General features: G+C 43.2%; 1 protein-coding gene across 1 annotated transcript in view; it reads right to left on the bottom strand.

The window, feature by feature from the left end:
- The window catches only part of tenm1 (teneurin transmembrane protein 1), a 195,427-nt gene that overhangs the window by 81,354 nt on the left and 98,354 nt on the right, over nucleotides 1-15,719 (bottom strand). Inside the window, exons 10-17 of the mRNA XM_034092269.2 lie at nucleotides 14,720-14,914; nucleotides 11,665-11,865; nucleotides 8,777-8,962; nucleotides 8,453-8,482; nucleotides 7,442-7,588; nucleotides 4,026-4,260; nucleotides 2,742-2,861; nucleotides 2,387-2,648 (exon numbers count right to left, since the gene is read on the bottom strand). Of these exons, the coding sequence (XP_033948160.1) occupies nucleotides 2,387-2,648; nucleotides 2,742-2,861; nucleotides 4,026-4,260; nucleotides 7,442-7,588; nucleotides 8,453-8,482; nucleotides 8,777-8,962; nucleotides 11,665-11,865; nucleotides 14,720-14,914 (1,376 nt within the window). The remainder of the gene's footprint in view (nucleotides 1-2,386; nucleotides 2,649-2,741; nucleotides 2,862-4,025; nucleotides 4,261-7,441; nucleotides 7,589-8,452; nucleotides 8,483-8,776; nucleotides 8,963-11,664; nucleotides 11,866-14,719; nucleotides 14,915-15,719) is intronic.

The raw sequence follows: 15,719 nt of genomic DNA, 5'->3' as shown, positions 1-15,719 counted from the left end.
TTGTGAGGTGGCGTGATGTGGATGTGAATGACATTATTAGAAGCAAAAAAACATCTTGTTCTCCTGCCTCAAAAGCATCGTGTGACCGTTGGATATGACTTTCTTTTGCAATCTATCATGTGTCCGGAAAACAAATAAACAACTCTCTGTGTACCGAGATATTTAGTTGGAACTGAAATGAGGTCAGAATTAGGTTTTGGTAGGGTTAGGGTTAAAATCAAATAAATGACTGGAGTCACGTCTGAGGTTAAAAGTATAATCACCAGTCTGACCTCCATCCACCTGATTTGCCTTTGTGGTGGGGAAGTATATGGATGCAGTACACATTTGCATTTTGCTCATTTCTCCTTATTTGCATGATGCAAATGGAGCTACATTTGCAACATCCTGTGAGAGCAGGTTGGTTTTCTGCTCAGCTGTAACAAATTGAGTTCTTACTGCCTGTCATCTGTACACAGGAAGCAGTGCTTTGTTATGTTTCATATTAGAGCTGCACAATAAGTACAGTTCTATTGAAATCGCAACAGTGCAATATTCAAATGCGGGAACCGTATTAAAAGGCTAAATATGTGTTGAAATCCCATCCTGAATGAATTGTGTGGCGTGGAAGAGATATTTTGGGCAGTGAAAGGAGTATCTCACACTGCACTGTAACTCTGATTCATGTATTGTATACCTATATTACCCTATATTTCAAATTCAATTCAAATATTTGTAGATGGTACTTTATAAAGTGATTCTGCTGCACCTTTTCTAAATGCTCCTAATCTTTTTCATTTCTGCATAGCACCTTGAATTGCCTTGTGTTGAAAGGTGCTATACAAATACACTTGCCTTGATCTTTTATTCAATTTTTTATAATGATAATGTGAACAAATGTGCATGATGACCAATCCCTCCAATATCAAATCACTATAGCAATATCAGTCCAAAGATAATGGCTATTACCCATTTTTTCCAAATCTTGTACCCTGTCTCTTGATTGCATAGGCCTGTTGTAACTTATACTTCATCGCCTGATCGCGATCATTTGAGCTGCCAGCAGTCATTTTGCATAGTCGTCGGATTCCATAATCAAGGGAATATAAAGCCAATGTGAAGTAGTGAAGTAGTGCGTTCCCATTGGCTGGGTAAATAAAGTGTCTACCTGGGCTGCAAGGATCCAACGACAGAAAAAAAGAAAGAAGAGTTTAGATCTTACTGCTGCAATTACTTGTTGCTTCCAATCCAGCTTCTCTAATGAGATCATTCACATTAAAATGTTTGGATAGAAACATGGTGTTAGGAGATAGGTGTGGGCGGGTGGATGCGCTCTGAGGAGACAGGCGTTGGCGATCCGAGCAGGGAGGAAATGAACAGGTAAAATGACAGTAGTGAATGTAAAGTGTAGCCTTCAGTGTATCCATGTTTAAACACTGCAGCTTTCTAAAACTTAACTAAAGATCCTGAATCTCCCAACTGCTGTTGAAGTGGGATGGGTTATCACCGGCCCTGTGATTCTTTTTGTTGCATTCGTACAGACGTAAATAAGGCCATCTCGATGGATTAACGACCCCTATCATCTTTGTAACAAGCCCTCGCAAACCTTGCTTTTCTTTTGAACTCTCACGTCATCCCTCCACCAATCTTACTGCTTCTGCCTTTTTGGATTTTCTCTAAATTCATCGCATCATATCCTGTTTTTTCAGTAATGTCCTGTAGGCCTATGTGTGATTGTTGTATGCCTTTGAGTATTTAGAGAAACACTACTTTTTTTATTTTATTATCTTTTCTTTTTAATGACTGATTTTAAATGCCATTTTCTTAATGTCTTTCGATTTTTGTAAAGCACTTTGAATTGCCTTGTGTTGAAAGGTGCTATACAAATACACTTGCCTTGCCTTACTTTTTAAATAAATATCATTAATGTCTAAAATCGCTTATTTTTAAACCACTTTTTGTTGTATTATAGTATAAGCGTCTGCTATTCAAGTTTTACAATGAGCTTTTATTAAACCATTTTTGTTACATTACATTTTTAGAACTAGGTTTTCTGTCTTTTAAATATTATTAATTGCAGGAATTGTATGCCTTTATTTAATAACGATAGTTGAGAGAAACAGGAACATTTGGGAGAGAGACCCGGAGTAGAGAGGAATCGAACCGGGCACTCAGGGCTTTTGCTCCCATGTGGTAAGTACGCTAACCACTAGGATGTGGGACAGACCCAAGACACGTTTTTTTAAATAAATCTGCTCAGCAGAGCAACGGGTAAAACTTTGTTTCCAAAAACGATTTCAGAATTGATTGACAATTGATTGACAAATTGCAATTAACGTATGGAAATGGTCATCAACTATAATTTATTTTCCTGAGGGGCTTTTGATGGAGTTTCGCGGTGTCATACCTGTAGCTCCGGCACTGCGGGCCCCTTCTCTGCACACGCTCCCATGTATCTGGGGAGCGGGTATGGCAGCACCAGCGGGTAGGGACTCAAAACGGTCCTGATGTCACATTTGGGAGGCGGAGCTTCTTCCCTGGACATGGTCACCTGATCCAGAACCAGGAAGTTGTTGTGTGGCGTCCAAATGGTGCGTGTTTGTGGCAGAAAGGGGGGTCGCTGGAACATCAAGGTCATGGCCATGGCGCCCAAGGTCACCAGGTCGAAACTAAAGGTAGAAGACAGTAAGACAATAAGATTGAAGGATTACGGGGAATAACGAAAAGTGGATTTTGAGGATTTTGTAACTGGATTTCTGTACCTCCCATCCTGCCTGCTGATGGTGTAACCGTACTCTGGATGCTGCGGGAAGGTGATGTTGACGCCAACCAGAGGAGAGCCGTCCTGCAACGCCACGCTGCCTCGAATCACAGCTACCCGACTGGAAAAACAAAGGGGAGCAGAGAGGGATGCACAATGAAAAGAGAAGACATGAATGGTTTACAATGATGGAGAATGTAATGATTGTTTGCAGAGAGCCATATTGTGCCGGACGACCTTGTGCCTGAAGAGAAAAGCAACTGCAATTATTCTGCTCGCTACAATTCCCTCCTTTACAGAGACATCTGCCAAAGATTGCCAGGATACAAGGGCCATAAATATAGCTTCACCCACAGTAAAACCTTTCAACACCCTGTCATATAAAAAACCCCCAACGTCCACATCATGTTTATATCACAGTGACAGTGTTACCTGCAGCAGAAGCGGCCGCTCTTTAAATAGACCCTAAACTATCAGTCACTATTTTGAAATATTCATCTTGTTTTGCAGGGTGAGATACACTGCTTAAATCGCAGCACTGGTCAAAGGGAGACAGATTAGGACGGACACATGTGCTGCACGCATTGATGGAGCCTATCTGTTACTCGGGGAAGAGGGATAAAAGTAATGAAGTATGGCGAGGTTTCTCCGGGTGGCTGCATCGCCCCGTTTGTTACCCCTGTGCTGAAAGCTGCCATCGATTTCCCCTCTGAAGAACCTGCCACATAATTAATGTATTTGTTTATTCGACAAGTGAACCTAAGAGGGGGGGGGGAAATGCACTTTGCCATTTTTCCCAGAGGCATCACTGCTTATTTTTTCCAAAATTTCTAGGTCATCCTGTTGCCGGCGATATGTATTTCTCTCTCATATTACAGCGCTGACAAATGTATGGGGACACCTTAAAGACCGCTTTAACTGAATGACACATAAGTGTGATACAAGCAAATGCAGTCGTGGTGGCTTGACAGTGATACTTGGGATGACGCTGCGCTGCCATGTGACTGCTAATCTCCATGGGAACGCGATCGCTGATATGTGTGCACAGGCGTATAAACACGGGGAGGAAAAAATGCCTCATTTACATGCAAACGCACACGCTGTCATTAAACAAATAACAGGGAGAAATGGACGATTCAACGCATTAACACGGATGTATTTGCGTCATTATCGTGGCTATCTCCTCATGGCTTTACATGCTATAGAGGAGGACATCTGAAGGGCATGGAGGAACACAAATACACAAAGCACGCAAACGCAGACCCGGGCAAACAAGAGCACATACCTGGTATCAAAGGGCACGTCTCCAGGGAGAGTGTGTGTGGCCGATTTGCCGAGGAGGAAGCGTATGCGGCGGTAGAAGCTGTGTGTGTGTGTGCCGGCGGGCGAGGGGGGTGCGGCGGGGGTCAGCGGGCTCTGCTGCAGCAGGGCCAAGGGGTCCGTGGAGCCGTGGCACAGAGGGTCCGAGCCGCAACTCAGCTGCTCGCAACAATCCGGGTCCACGCAGTCCACGAGGCCGTCTGAAATGACAAGGGAGGTTTAAAAATGCATGAAACACTTTAAAAGACTTATAGAATGTGAGGAGGGGGGGATTTACAGAGTCAATACAGGCGAGGCCTTTATTGTGCGTACTTTATAAAGGCTTTAATAGAATTAAGTGCTGAGAACATATTTCTATTCTAAAGGCCAAGGTTCTGTATATATCTGCAGTGAAAAGACATAATAAACCATAAACCCTGAAATAATTCTGCTGGCCTGAGAGGAAGTCATCGACAACAAAGAAGTGTGCATGTATCGCCATTATCACGAGTGTCAATCAAATCATAAGATTCAATACGGGGGCCATCAGCGTACACTTATAGCATCTATTGTTATGAATGGGTTATGGGGATTATTCCAATGTGATCCCTAAAAGTCCGGCGTAAACAATGAGCCGCCGAGACAAACCACGGCGGCAGGTAATAGGAGCCGGGATGGCATTTGTGTTTCCTATTTCAAGCGTGCTCCTGAAAAGGCAGGAAGCAGTGGTGACATTTAAATGACCACGGAGCAGGGAGTGAAAGGCCAACAATATTCTATTATGTCCCCGTAGAAAGCTAGCCTACTACAATGGTTGATTTCCATAAGACTCCCTACTTCAACTTGAAACCACGGCAACAATTGAAATTCTAATATCATTGTCATTACACGCGTTTGTTGCCTATTAAGCGGCCATTGTTGTTTACCCATTACAGTACATACAGAGCAGTGCAGTGAATGTGGATTTTGAACATGTGTAATATAAATATGTATGATTTCACTGCGTGCGTGTGTGTGTGTGTGTGTGTGTGTGTGTGTGTGTGTGTGTGTGTGTGTGTGTGTGTGTGTGTGTGTGTGTGTGTGTGTGTGTGTGTGTGTGTGTGTGTGTGTGGAAAAGGATGTTTTTGTGGAAGAACACTACGAGCGCTCGGCTCTCCCATCCAGGCGGAATAATTGGAACTCTCTCTTCAAAGTTCCTCTTTATTCTCTGATTACTTGTGATAGCATCTTTCCATCTCTGTCTATCTTCAGAGGCTAAAAGATGGCAGTGAGAGAAGGCAATGAGAGCTTACGGTATATCTGCCAATTAAGGGGCGATGGCTGAATTGTGTGCTAGAAAATGATGGTTTCTCAAGCTGTGAAGACAGGTGCCAGGATAGAAAGATAAGAGAAGTGTAAGTGGTCTCCATGAGGCTTTGTTAGTGAGTCTTTCTCCAGCGTAATCATTCCTAAACTCAACGGTTTGATACCTACGGTACTGACGCTTCATCAATATTCATATGGCATTATAAAAACCTTATAATGTCATACAGGGCTTTTTTGCAGATAGCGCAATTTACGGTAATGCAGAGAGAAACGTGTCACTTCCTCCACCCTCTCTCCACCTCAACCTCCCGGCTCATTCAGAGAGAAATCAATTGTTTTTATTTAAAGGGACAGTCCAGCCATTTAGTTGCATCATGTGGAAAGTGTGTGATAAGAAAAAGACACATTTAAAAAAGAAGTTAAAGGAAGCAGCAGAGGCTGAGATATCCTGACTTTTAGTCCAAATGTTGGTTAAACTACATAAAAACAGGATCCTACATTTCCCACAATTCAACAAATATCACCCGGCCATGCGTAAGACTTTCAAAGTAACAGCAGACTTTTTGCGAAATAATCGTATTTGTTTTTTTTGCAGATATGAGTGAGAAGATCAATATTGCTATCATATCTGTCCATATCAAGTCTCCAGCTAGCAGTTAGCTTAGCTTAGCACTTACATCAGGGGAAATGATTAGCCTGGCTCTGTTCAAAGGTAATACAGTCTGAAACAAGGATTCAAATCCCATTTGCTTTTCAAAAACGAGTGCATTGACTCCATACAGATCTCGCAGCCTCAAGAAACAAGACTTTACTTCTCCTGATAGCGAACATTGATCAATTGTATCCCTGTTCATATTGATTGTAAAGCATAACCCAAAATGCAACACCTGAATCCTAAATGATTTGAGTCTAGTGGAGAACATATCCTGAGGGATTGTCACAGACATGAATCGGTTTTTAAACTATTTCCTTTTGTTTCAATGGTAGCATATCTATTGATTTTAAACACCCATAATTCAATGAAAGTAGTGATCTTTTTTTTCTTCTTTTTTTTTTTCGACAACTAGATTAAATAACCCGTTCTGACACAAAAACATTAAGAGATGAGAACATATATGAAACACTGACTTAATCCATGAATGAAATAGCATCAGTGCCTCCACTGCTGGCAGACCGCAGTCCTGCTGTGACTTGTTTCTTTTATTTAGCCGCACCACAACACATTGAGTTTATAATCAGGCCGAGTGAAAAGCTGTATTTCATGTTTTGAGCATCCATCTGACTGACTTCCTGAAGTGTTGACTCAGTCAGCCATGCAGCTTTGGTAAACAATGTGAAGGTTACATTGTTGCTTTCAGCCGCCCAAAAAAGGACTACAAAAAGTGTGTTAGGCGTTTGAGGTTTCCCGCTGCTGTGTGCACTGACTCAAACCCCACGCCTCGTAAAAACATGGAACCATGCACAACAAGCGGGGAGCTTTTCCGCCACACAGAAGAGACACTGCCAGGTGTGGATTACAACCTGCTTAACAGGCATGTCTAGAATGGATATGTGATGTTTCAAAATGAACTGGCACAGGTGAAAGGAATGTATGTTCTCAACAAAAGTGAGGGACTAAAATAGGGAGACGATTATGGAAATAGTAGAGATTGCGCGCCCGCTGAAATGTTCCTTCCCTGAATCCTTACCTGAGAAGAACAACCCAGCTCTGAAGCTGAGTGACACACACCTCTCACCTGTCAACAAACAGCCCCTAACCAGAGCGCTCCTTTCTGCATGGGTTGCTGGATTAGGACTTGAGAAACATTTTCTCTGAGTGCCTTTTTATCCCAGCACGAGGTATGCATATTAGACATTTAGCTGTGATAAGAAGAAGAACACACACACACAAATTCATATTCAAAGTAATAATGACCAGCGGGACTCTACGGGAGTCTCAGCAGGACTGGGACAGGAGGTGGTGGGGGGGGGGGGGGTTTCCACCAGGAGAAAAAGGAGGAAGTAAAACGGAGCAGACAACGTGCCACAGAGACAGAAATGAAAGAGGTGAAAAAAGAGAGAAGAGATAGAAAATGAAGGATGGAGTTGGAATGTCACCTCCGTCGTTGTCTGTTCCATCACTGCAGTCAGTTTCCATGACAACGCTGCATCCGGGCCCACTCCATCCCGCCTGGCAGACGCAGCGCCAGCCGCTCTGCTCCAGGGTGCAGCGCCCGTGCCCGCTGCACAGCCCGGGGCAGCCGTCTGAGAGAGGGGTGTCCCACGTGCAGATAGACACACACACACACACACACACACACACACACACACACACACACACACACACACACACACACACACACACACACACACACACACACACACACACACACACACAGAAAAATAAGGACTTCTTAGCATGTGTGAGTGTGTTTGAGGTGCACAAAGTGACAATTGGAATCAGAATCCAAAAACATCTCTATTTCCCCGGGGGGAAATAGAGTTTTGTGACAGGGGGGAGGGGGGGGTCCCCCTGTTCCCGGTGCGACAGTTGCTCCACTTGAGAGTGAAAGGAAAAAAAGATCAATAGGAAAAAAAATAGAATGAAAATATTCATATAAACGTAAGAAGTAGGAACTATGTGCTATGAAAAAAAGGAAATTAAATCAATAAACAATTCTTATGTAAACAAGTTAAAAGAGATTAAATTAAATGTAATAAAATAAAAATGTGTACAGTATACATGTATAAACGTGAAATTAAAGCAAACATGTGCATTTAAAAGATAAAATAAAAGAAATAAAAGGATGCATTTAAACAAAAGATATTAAGTACAAATTTGCAAAAAAATATTTAAAACAAAATAAGTGAGATTATGGTAAAAGAGATTAAAATAAAAAGATAACATAAAGTGAAATAGAATAATAAAGGTAATAAAAAGATAAAAATTCAATACAAATAATTGAAATACAATAAAACATTATAATATAAATGAAAGAAATTAAAGTAATACATAGAAACATCATTTGAAATAAAATAAAATAGATTAAAGATACAATTAAAATAGGCACAGAGTACGACAAAAAAGATGAATGTTACAATATATTAATTGTAATAAGAATATATTACCTTTCACAACAACGTCCAAATCATGAGTTACTGTAAGGGAAAACAAGTGAGAATTGGAAGAGGGAATGCAAATGCCAACACTTCGTTTAGCTGTTAATCATACTAATCAAAATATCACAAGGCATAATGCAACACTCCCACACTCACACTCACACACACACACACTCACACTCACACACACACACACACACACACACACACACACACACACACACACACACACACACACACACACACACACACACACACACACACACACACACACACACACACACACACACACACACACACACACACACACACACACACACACACTGGGCTCACCGATGTAGCAGTGCTCCCCTTCCCAGCCCGGCTGGCAGATGCAGGTCCCGTCGTGGCACTGGCCGTGCTCCTCGCAGCGGGGGTGGCACGCTCTCTGGTCGCACGCAGCGCCGATCCAACCCTCCTCACACTGGCACTGGCCCTCCGAGCAGACGCCATGGCTGCCACATGGCACCGGGCACAGCTCTGCAGAACAGGTGGGTGGGGGGTACGCGTGAGAAAAAACAAGTGTTAGAAGGAGGGTGGATGAGAAGGAGGGGCGCAGATGGAGGAATCGAGTGTTGGAAGGTAGAAAACAACGACCTAAAAGAGGCACAGGAGACCGGATAACTCTAAATTGGGGGGCGAGCGTTCGGATATAGGTGAGAGGATAACCTCAGAGACTAAAAAGTCGACTTTCTCACAATACGTAATCTCCCCACCTCCAATAGCTGAGCCCCCTGAAGGAGATGAAGAGTGAATAGACTCATAATAACAGCCAAATGATTCTTATTTGCACCGCATATTTAAACTACAGGGACTTCAATTCAGCCTTATTATTCTTCTCTGACATTTTGATCAGATTTGGAGGCAATGTTAATACCCTCTCCTTTCCTACATCTCTCCATCTTTCTTCTTCTCAGCATTCTGTTTGCAGTATCCCTTTCTCGCTTTTGCTACATCCCAAAAAGGATTTCTTTTTGTCTCTCTTCTGTCCTCGCCACCTCACTTTCTCTCTCTCCTGCAGCAGAAGCTTCATCCATCAGTAAAGAGAGCAAAGGTGCTGGAGGCACACAAAGACTACTTATCCGGCTGCAATAAAAACTTATTTCAATTTAAATATACATAGCGTGGAGAGCGGAGTAAAGAAGTGGATTAACGTTGGAGAGTTTTTCAGCTCTCTATTAGAATTACATTAGCTTAGCTATGCTTCAACAAGACCAAGGCGTAGAATCGAGGGGTCTTTTTTGATTAAAAGCCCGGCAGGTAGAGGGAGGCCGCTCATATCTTAGATATTCAGCCACGGTCTGTCATTATCATCGGCTATACGGAGGCCTGCATACACATGAGAGCAGAAGCTAATGCCAATTGCCTTCAAATCACCCGTGTGCATGGTGGGACAGGTCCTTTGCAACACTACAGTTAAGCTGGTGTGATGGAACGGGGAAGTCAGAGCCATAATGGCTACTTTCCTCTCCCTCTGTCGGTTTACAAGGACAAGGACTCTTTCTCTCTGACTGCATTCTATATAGTCCTCTTCTCATTACAATGGCTAACTCTTGTTTTCTTCACTCGCGGGGGTTGTTTAGTTAAATAAGCGGAGAGCAGAGAAAGTTCAGGTGGGTGTAGATGTAAAGAATCTTTTACCACGATATCTAACAGCCGCGTGCCGGCCTGCAATAAACCAGCTTTCAAATGCCACGCTGAACGCTTCTCAGAGTCTCTGAAAGGCCTTCAAGCTAAACTACAATCTTCATTTTTTTCCTTCATTTAGCTGAAGGGGGATATGTGTGTGTACAGTAGGTGTGTGTGCGTATACAGTACGTATATGTATGTTACACAGTAGGAGTGCGGTTAAGTGAGTGTGCTGTTGCAAGAGGGAAGGGGGGGCGGGTAACCAGAGTGCTGCCTTCATAGTCATGAGGGGGAATCTCATTTAGCACCAGCATGGAGAGAGTGTGAAACACACATGCAAACACACACATACACACACAGACACACACACACGTTTCACAGAGTGGCTCCAATCCATATTCCTCTCTCATGTCTATCAAATCCCCAGAAAATAGTATCTGGCAGGACCCACTCGCTGCAAGGACACGAGAGGAAACTAGAGATGTGCGCTGACAATTCTTAATGTTTTCTTTCCACGGGTGGATATTACGCACCTGCCTTTTTGAGTCCTCTCTCCTGTCCTCTTTCCTCAGGTGTTCCAGATGTGCTCTAATCTCATAGAAGAAGAAGAAAGCCTTCTCACACTTTTTGCTGCATGACCAAGGAGTCCTCAGTCGACCTTGGTTTGGGTTATGTTGCTCTTCATTTTGCACCTATTTCATTTTAGTTTGAGGATGGACATTTTCATGACTTCTTTTGTACGTACAGTTTATGCATTGTGTTTATAAAGCTGTGACTAGCCCCCAGGAAGAGACGTAGGTGTTGAAGCTAATTGATCAAATGGCGGTACCAAACCTCAGTCAATGACTTCAATTGGGTCAACAACAACAATTCCCATTGGCGAAGAGACGTCTGTAAATCAGCTTTAAAATAGGTTTTTAAGGCGATCAACTTTACAGTATGAACACCTGGATAACCCTAATGTAAATCATTAGGTCCTAAAAGGTGTAAAAATCTCTTAAAGCCAAGTTATTTACCTGCTCCATTGATTTGACTTGGCCGATTCCTGGCTATGACGCAGCAGATTAGAGGCGGGGCTTTAGGAAAATGCAAGTGCACACGCTCTTTGAGCCCAAGTCTTCATGTGATCCAGGTACTGTTTGTATTTACAGTCAGGCCATTTGGCACCTTTCATAGAATTGAACCAAGTCCACCGTCAACGCTGTATCCAGTTGCCTTTAAACATTCAAGCTCTGAACAGCTCTACGTCTACCTCTTCTAATGCTGAGTGCGACAGCGATTCACTATCACACCGACAGTACATCTACTATACATGCATGTCTTACTGGTGTGGCTAGCCCAACCTGTCTATATCCCTTTCTTCTTATTCAGACAGTCCTCCACACTCACATCGTTTGTTTAAATGTTGTCATGTGATAAATAAAACAAGTATATTCTGTAAATGGTCTTTTGGGTTTGGCAACTCAATTTCATTTTGCGGATCAAAAGTTGAGCCACAAAGGTTTCATGTATTTGTTGGCCAGAAGCAGCTGACAGTAATCCTCAGGTCTTACCGGTGTAGCAGTCGGGTCCGGTCCAGTTTGGCTGGCAGGCGCAGGCGTCTGACTCGGGGAGATAGGTGCCATGTCCCGAGCACTGCTCCTGACAGGCTGGCAGCGGGTCGTCACAGCTCACTCCTGCCCAGCCCGCCCCGCACACACACTCCCCGCGCACACACACGCCATGACCGCCACATTGAGGGTCTGCGCAGTCTACTGCAGAGCGGGGGAGAGGACGGAAAGAGAAACAACTGAATGAGTCAGAGGTTTTGGGGAGGGAGGGAAAGGGGGTTAGTGGGGGGGCGCCGGCCTCATTAGAATCATCAGCTCACCGAGTATGAAAGCAGTGTTCTTTGCATCCCATCCAGGAGTTAACCACCCTCGCTACAATCCCTGTATCTGTTCCACAACATTACACTTCATAGGACACTTAGAACTGAGGCTTTGATAAGGGCTGAAATGGGTTGTGTGTGTGTGTGTGTGTGTGTGTGTGTGTGTGTGTGTGTGTGTGTGTGTGTGTGTGTGTGTGTGTGTGTGTGTGTGTGTGTGTGTGTGTGTGTGTGTGTGTCATGGTGGTCCTCGCGACACAGCGCTAGTGTGTGTAATTACAGCTCTGAGCACCAAGTCAAAGCTCAGCAGAGTCCGGCTCAAGCTCAGCTCAGACGCTCAAGGTCAAACAGCTGATTGGGTCTCTACAGGCGGAGGTTGGGGGGGCAGCGGGGCGGGGTTTGGGGGGGCTTTGTTGTCAGTTAATCATCAAGTGAACCATCATAATGGAGTCAGAGAGCACGGCTTTGTTGACTTGTTTTTGCTAATTCATTGCTTGGCTTTACGATGGCTGGCTGGAAGGTGACCCAGCTACCTATTTCATTCCTATTCCTTTTATCTACCCATAGGGACCTTTTTACTTTAGTTTACTTTAATTATGGGTTTAATTGTTGGTTTTAATTTTATTACATTATTTACATGCAGGGGTGCAAACTCATCTGGAATGAAAAAGGTCACAAAGATGCAAACGCCCCACGGATGTCTGAGCATGTTCAAGCGGTGTGACCTTTACAATTATTGAACCGTGGAAGACCAATAACACTCAGGATTATTACTGCGTTTCACTGGCCACTGAGCAGTAATCCCCTTTTCATTATTCATATTTCAATTGATGCTTATACATCACATTTTGTAATATACACATTTTTACATATTTATTGTTACCTTTTGTAGTACAACGTGCACATTGTTACTTGACTTCTTATGTTAGAATAAATACAAATGTATTAGTATTTAAATTATTATTATTATTATTACATTTTAATTTACGTTATTCTTGCACATTTCTAACTGTAATACCTCAGTTAAAGGTGGGGTCGGTAAGTTTGAGAAACCGGCTCGAGATACACTTTTTGTTATATTCCATGGAATGCTCTTAACATCCCGATAGCAATGAATATCTGAAGTGCGTTGACAACAAATCCATAAAAAAATGTCAGCTGTGGAAGCCGTGGTACTGTAAAAAGCACGACCAATCATCTGAGCCGGCCCGGCTAAAGTAACTGGATGGCCTACCTGCCTGTCAGCCTTCCATCGGGGCACAAACTTACCTCGTGCCCTCATTGGTCATGTGCGCGTTCGTGTGTGTTGGAGGAGGGGCTCTGGAAGGAAGTGGCAGATTTTCTCCGGTCGTGTATTTTCAAATTCTAGCCACTCGAGCTGGTTTCTCCAAAATCACCTACCCCACCTTTAATATTCATATTGTTATTACATTTCATTTAATTCATTTTCGTATTTGTTTTATTTGTAAAATGGAGCAGCATCTTATTTATATACCGGTTAAAAATAAATATCAGTTGGACAACATTTGGATTTAGTTTTCTTTAGCGGGCTTATGATATATAATTGTATACTTGAAAAGCTAAATTATCATGACTATTCATTTGAATTTGTTTGTGTCTGTTGAAATGTTTAGTATTAGATGTGAATGTGTAAGAGGTGTGTTTGTATCTGATGTCTCTGTGGATGTATGGGTCTTTCTGTCTTGATAGCAATGAACTGTAGGAGAAACGTCTCAGGATTCCAGTAGGATTCATATGCATTTTAATCGGAGACAAACACTGTCAAAATATTACACTGACAAGTAGATGATGTGCAATTCACCTATAGGAAATGGATGTACATCATACAGATTTTGTAAAAAAATCAGTACTAAGGCTGCAATAATTGGCCAGCTGGGGAAAAGGGATTAGTATGGAAACCTGTTATTAAATGGGCCCAGGGGGAATGTTCTTAAAGCTCTTAGTATTGGCAAGCTCCTCCAGTATGTAACCAGTCTGCTGGTGGTGTTGGAAAACTCATGGAAAACTGATGTCCTGTTATTTTAAGCTACATAAACGTTACTGTATATAGCAGCTTTTGTCTTATCAACTCAATTTGTAATTTATAATTGGACTAAGACACATGGATTTTCCCTATTCACAATCCACAACATCGATATTTTCTTTGGGAACTTGATGTTTGTGGAAGGGGCGGAGCCAGCTCTTACTGATAAAAAAAGGGAGCGATCAGCAATTACAAAGTATAATAAAACTTGAACTTAAAAGTAATTATATAATGCTTTATAATAGGCAAATATTGCCACGAAGCATTATAATGAAATAGAAGTACTTATAACTGTATTTCAGTATTATAAGAAGATTATATTGCAGAGGGTTTTTCCTTATTTGAATTGCTGATCTAAGAATAGCCAGTGTGGTACAGCTCTTTAAGGCTTATTTGTGATCTTGGAGTGAATACATGGAAATGGACTGGACTGGTGTCACTTCACTTTATCCACACAGTCCGTAGAGTGTGCCGAGTCGGCGATAATTCTCTGTGGGTCTGACACTAAGAGGGCCCCTTGTCAAATTACACACAGTCATTTGATCCATCGTCAATATCAAAATATCGATTAGTGCTGCTTTGAATTAAATGCTTATCTTAAAAATAGCAAGGTCACTCATTTGAATAAGTGGAGCCATCTTTGTTGTGACACAATAAAGGTGAGCATTTCGACATGTGAGAGAGTGACACATCTTACCTTGTTCACAGTTAACCCCCTTGTAGGCGGGGCTACAGATGCAGATGCCCTGGATGCAGGAGCCGTGATTGGAGCAGGTGGGGTCGATGCAATGACCTTCCTCCACGTTACACTCCGCCCCCTTCCACCCTGCCAGGCACACACACCTTCCTTTCTCGTACAAGCCGTTACCGCTGCACAACACGGGGCACGAATCTGCAACGGGGGAAACAAACACAGATTACAGCCACGTATTTGGGGTTCTACACACACGCAAACACACACACACACACACACACACACACACACACACACACACACACACACACACACACACACACACACACACACACACACACACACACACACACACACACACACACACACACACACACACACACACACACACACACACACACACACACACACACACACACACACACACACACAAACGGAGTGCTGCAGTATATTAGCCAGGAGACCGCAGTAACCTACCGTGAGTGGGGCTACGCTCTCTTATCTCGGCGAGTGCGCGGATTCAGCAAATCCTCAAGCATCCTCTGTCTCTCCCTCTCTTTCTCTTTCTCTTTCTCACACACGCGCGCACAGACACACACACACATTACAGTTTATCCCTCACGCTGTTTCAATTTACTCAAGCACCACCTGAGCCCCGGCTACCGCAGCAACCCAGGAATTGTAGAAAATCCCCCCCAACGTCACCTCGCTTGCTCTGAACAGGCCGTGAAAACAATCGTGAAAACGGCAGATTAGGAGGGAGAGCATTAGTGGGGGTTTATAGAATGAGGCTGGAGAAGTGGAGCGACGCAGAGATGGAGAGCTGTGTGGCGATGACAGCCAGGTAGAATAAGTGAGCGTGTGATGACGCATTGACAGTAACCACCCCTGTCCTCTGTGTGGCAGCTACTGACTTCAAATGGATTAGAAAGAAGATGCAGAACCAAAACGCCGTTTCTTTCTTTTTTCGGGATAATTTGCAGTGAAGGCCCGCTGTGCGTTC

This window comes from Pseudochaenichthys georgianus, chromosome 10, assembly GCF_902827115.2.
Source record: "Pseudochaenichthys georgianus chromosome 10, fPseGeo1.2, whole genome shotgun sequence".
NCBI classification, from domain to species: domain Eukaryota; kingdom Metazoa; phylum Chordata; class Actinopteri; order Perciformes; family Channichthyidae; genus Pseudochaenichthys; species Pseudochaenichthys georgianus.
Note: the sequence above shows the minus strand (reverse complement) of the source record. Positions and strands in the feature narration are given on the sequence as shown.